Source organism: Benincasa hispida, chromosome 2 (genome assembly GCF_009727055.1).
Source record: "Benincasa hispida cultivar B227 chromosome 2, ASM972705v1, whole genome shotgun sequence".
In the NCBI taxonomy this organism is placed as follows: Eukaryota; Viridiplantae; Streptophyta; class Magnoliopsida; order Cucurbitales; family Cucurbitaceae; genus Benincasa; species Benincasa hispida.
The window spans coordinates 28,828,403-28,831,742 of record NC_052350.1 but is presented as its reverse complement, the minus strand read 5'-3'; the positions used below and the strand labels follow the sequence as shown (position 1 = coordinate 28,831,742).

The 3,340-nt window shown below is 39.9% G+C and overlaps 1 protein-coding gene across 1 annotated transcript; it reads right to left on the bottom strand.

Moving 5' to 3' along the window:
- Positions 1-1,111: 1,111 nt before the first annotated feature.
- On the bottom strand, positions 1,112-1,549 carry LOC120072032. The gene has a single exon (XM_039024454.1). The coding sequence runs from the start codon at positions 1,547-1,549 to the stop codon at positions 1,112-1,114; it is 438 nt and encodes a 145-aa protein (XP_038880382.1).
- Between the last annotated feature and the right edge of the window lie 1,791 nt (positions 1,550-3,340).

The window sequence follows — 3,340 nt, the reverse complement described above, 5'->3', positions numbered from 1 at the left end:
TCATGATAAGATGAAAGTATTGACTCGAACTCCTCATCTGGGACACACCTCCTAATGATTTAGTCAGAGCAAATCTTCCAAAGGTATGACAGGTCGCAAACAAAGTAAGTCGAATCACTCCTTAGTTTAGACTTCCTAGAACTAAGCGTATCATTTGGGAACTTACTTGTAACCAGAAAATTTACCTTGTCAGCATACCATGGCGTAGATGAGGTGATTTGGAAAAGGAAGTCATCCGAGAAATCCTCTTGTACAGGCATAGGATCTTCCTTTTTCACTATCCTACTTAAGTGGTCTGCCACTGAGTTTTCTACTCCCTTCCTATCCTTAATGATTAAATTGAACTCCTGAAGGAGAAGCATCCAACGTATAAGGCGAGGCTTAAACTCCTTCTTAGTCATGAGGTACTTAAGAGCAGAATGATCAGTATAAATAGTAACAGGAAAGCCAAGAATGTAAGCGCGAAATTTCTGTAAAGTGAAAACGATTGCCAAAAATTCCTTCTTAGTCGTGGTGTAATTTATCTGTGTAGGATTAAGGGTCCATGATGCGAAGCATATGACATGACTTTTCTTGTCGACCCGCTGTCCTAAAATCACTCTTATTGCTAGATTACTAACATCACACATGATCTCGAAAGGTACGTCCCATCGTAGAGGTTGAAGAATTGGGGTGGTGGTCAACTTTTCCTTCAAACTGTCAAAGGCCTCCTGACACTCCTTGTCAAAATTGAAGGCTACATCTTTCTGCAACAATGTTGATAGTAGTAGTGCTATCTTTGAAAAGTCCTTGATGAAACGCTTGTAAAAACCTCCACTACCAAGAAAAGAACGAATCTCCCTAATACACGTAGGATAGGGGAGATTAGAAATAACATCTATCTTTGCCTTGTCTACCTTAATTCCCTTTGCAGAAACTAGATGTCCCAAAACAATCCCATGTGAAGCCATAAAGTGACATTTTTCATAATTTAACACAAGATTAATTTCAGTGCAACGTTCCATTACCATACTAAGATTATGCAAACAATCATCGAAAGACTCTCCATAACCCGTAAAATCATCCACGAATACCTCAATGCACATTTCTATGAAATCGGAAAAAATACTCATTATACACCTTTGGAACGTACCTGGGGTGTTACAAAGCCCGAATGGCATTCTTCTGAAAGTGTAAGTACCATAAGTGCAAGTGAAGGTAGTCTTTTCCTAGTCCTCTTGAGCGATTGGGATTTGGTAGAACCCAAGAATCCATTAAGAAAACAAAAGAATGGCTTTCCGGCAAGCCGTTCCACCATTTGATTAAGAAAAGGGATGGGAAAATGGTCCTTCTTAGTTACCTTGTTGGGTTTTCGAAAATCGATGCACGTTCTCCATCCATTCTGAATGCGCATCGGAACCATTTCACTCTTGTCATTCTCCACAATTGTCATGCCGGTCTTTTTTAGAACTATGTGAATAGGACTTACCCACTTATTGTCAGGTATTGGATAAATGATACTGTCCTCATTGAGCTTGATAATTTCCTTGAGAACGACGTCTTTCATCATGGGGTTGAGTCTCCTGAAGGGTTAAATTGTGGGCTTAGCTCCTTCTTCCAAAGTGATTCTATGTATGCAAAGAGAAGGGCTTACTCCTTTGAGATCATCAAGAGTCCACCCAATGGTCTTCTTTTAGATTTTCAGAGTCTCAACTAAGGATTCCTCCTGGGTGAGTGTCAACCTAGAGATTATAACTGGAAGGGTGTTTACCTATGCCCAGGTACACATATTTCAAATGACTAGGGAGAGCTTTTAGCTCAATCCCTTGTACTTGTAAATCAACAGAAGAAGGTTCCTTAAGGTTGCTAATGTCAACAACAGAGAGAGATAAATCATGTGAATCATGTAAATCCAAATCAATGTAAGGAGTAATCAATTTTTCGGAGTCATCATCATCATTCAAATCAATTTCATCTAATGAATCATGCAAAAGGACAGATATTCCTTAGGAAATTTCATGACATCATACATGTTAAAAGCTACCACTTCCCCCATCAAATTCTACAGAAAGACAACCCTTATCAACATCAATTTTTATCTTAGCAATTTTCATAAAGGGCCTTCCTAACATAATAGTGGAAGAGGAAGGGGTAGAAATTCCATCCATTTTAAGAATGTAGAAATCAATTGGGAAAATAAAATTCTTAACTCGCAGTAATACACCCTCAAGTATCCTTAGAGGTTGGATATAGGATCTATAAGCTAATTGGATGTATACAACATTTTTTTGCAAATCATTCAAATTAAGATCCATATGAACATGATAGAGCATGGCATTAATGGAGGCTCCTAAATCAAGCATGGCATGGCGAATGACTCTATTACCAATAACATAGGGCAACATGAACATACCTGGATCTCGACATTTTTTAGGCATATTATGTTTAAGCAGTGTCAATACATTCTTACTTACCACAACCTGTTCTTTATCCTTACCTATCCTCTTCTTGATGCAAAGTTCCTTGGAAACTAGGCATACCTCGGGATTTGCTAGATCGTATTTAGGAGAGGAATGTTTATCTGAACCCTTTTAAACATTTCAATCAACTCTTCGTCCTTATATTCCTATTTGGGTCTTGTCAACCTGCTAGGAAAAGGGGCCTTAGGAATATAAGGTTCATTAGACAGTGAAGGAGAAGTACTTACCTTAGGGGTACACTGGTGTGCCTCGGTGTCAGTCTCATTTTTCTCCTTTTTTTCATCGGACTTATCAGGTAGAGGTAAGGTGTCTGGACAGGTTGTAGGTGACGGAAGCTCCTTTCCACTCTTGAGTGTTATGGCACTCACATGGCATGGTTTGGTTGGGTAGGAAGCTTCCCTGAACCCTTGTTCTCTATCCAGCTTACCGCAACAGCTAATTGCGTGACCTGAGTGCCCAAGTTTTCCATACTCATCCTGGCTTCTTATTGGAATGCCTAGGTGTCCTATGAAAATCGGAAAGAGTCTTTTTGTAGTGTTGGATTTCCTGTTGAAATTTAATGTAGTTCTCAGCCAAGGATTTGATGATATCCTCCAAAGACATACTAGAGGAAGAGGACGACGGCTGATTGGAATGATTGGAATTGTCATGGCCTTGTCCTTAGCCTCGACCTCCCCATTTGAGATTAAGGTGGTCATGCCATCCTGGATTTTACATTGGAGCATGAGGGTCGTATTTCCTCTAGTAACCCCCAACTGCGTTGACTTGGGCTCGAGGACATGCATCGGAGGCGTGTCCCACTACCCTATAGGCTTCACAAGCTTTTAATTGAGCAATTCCTCATTGGGTCATTTGTGTCATAAGAGAAGTTAAGTTAGATA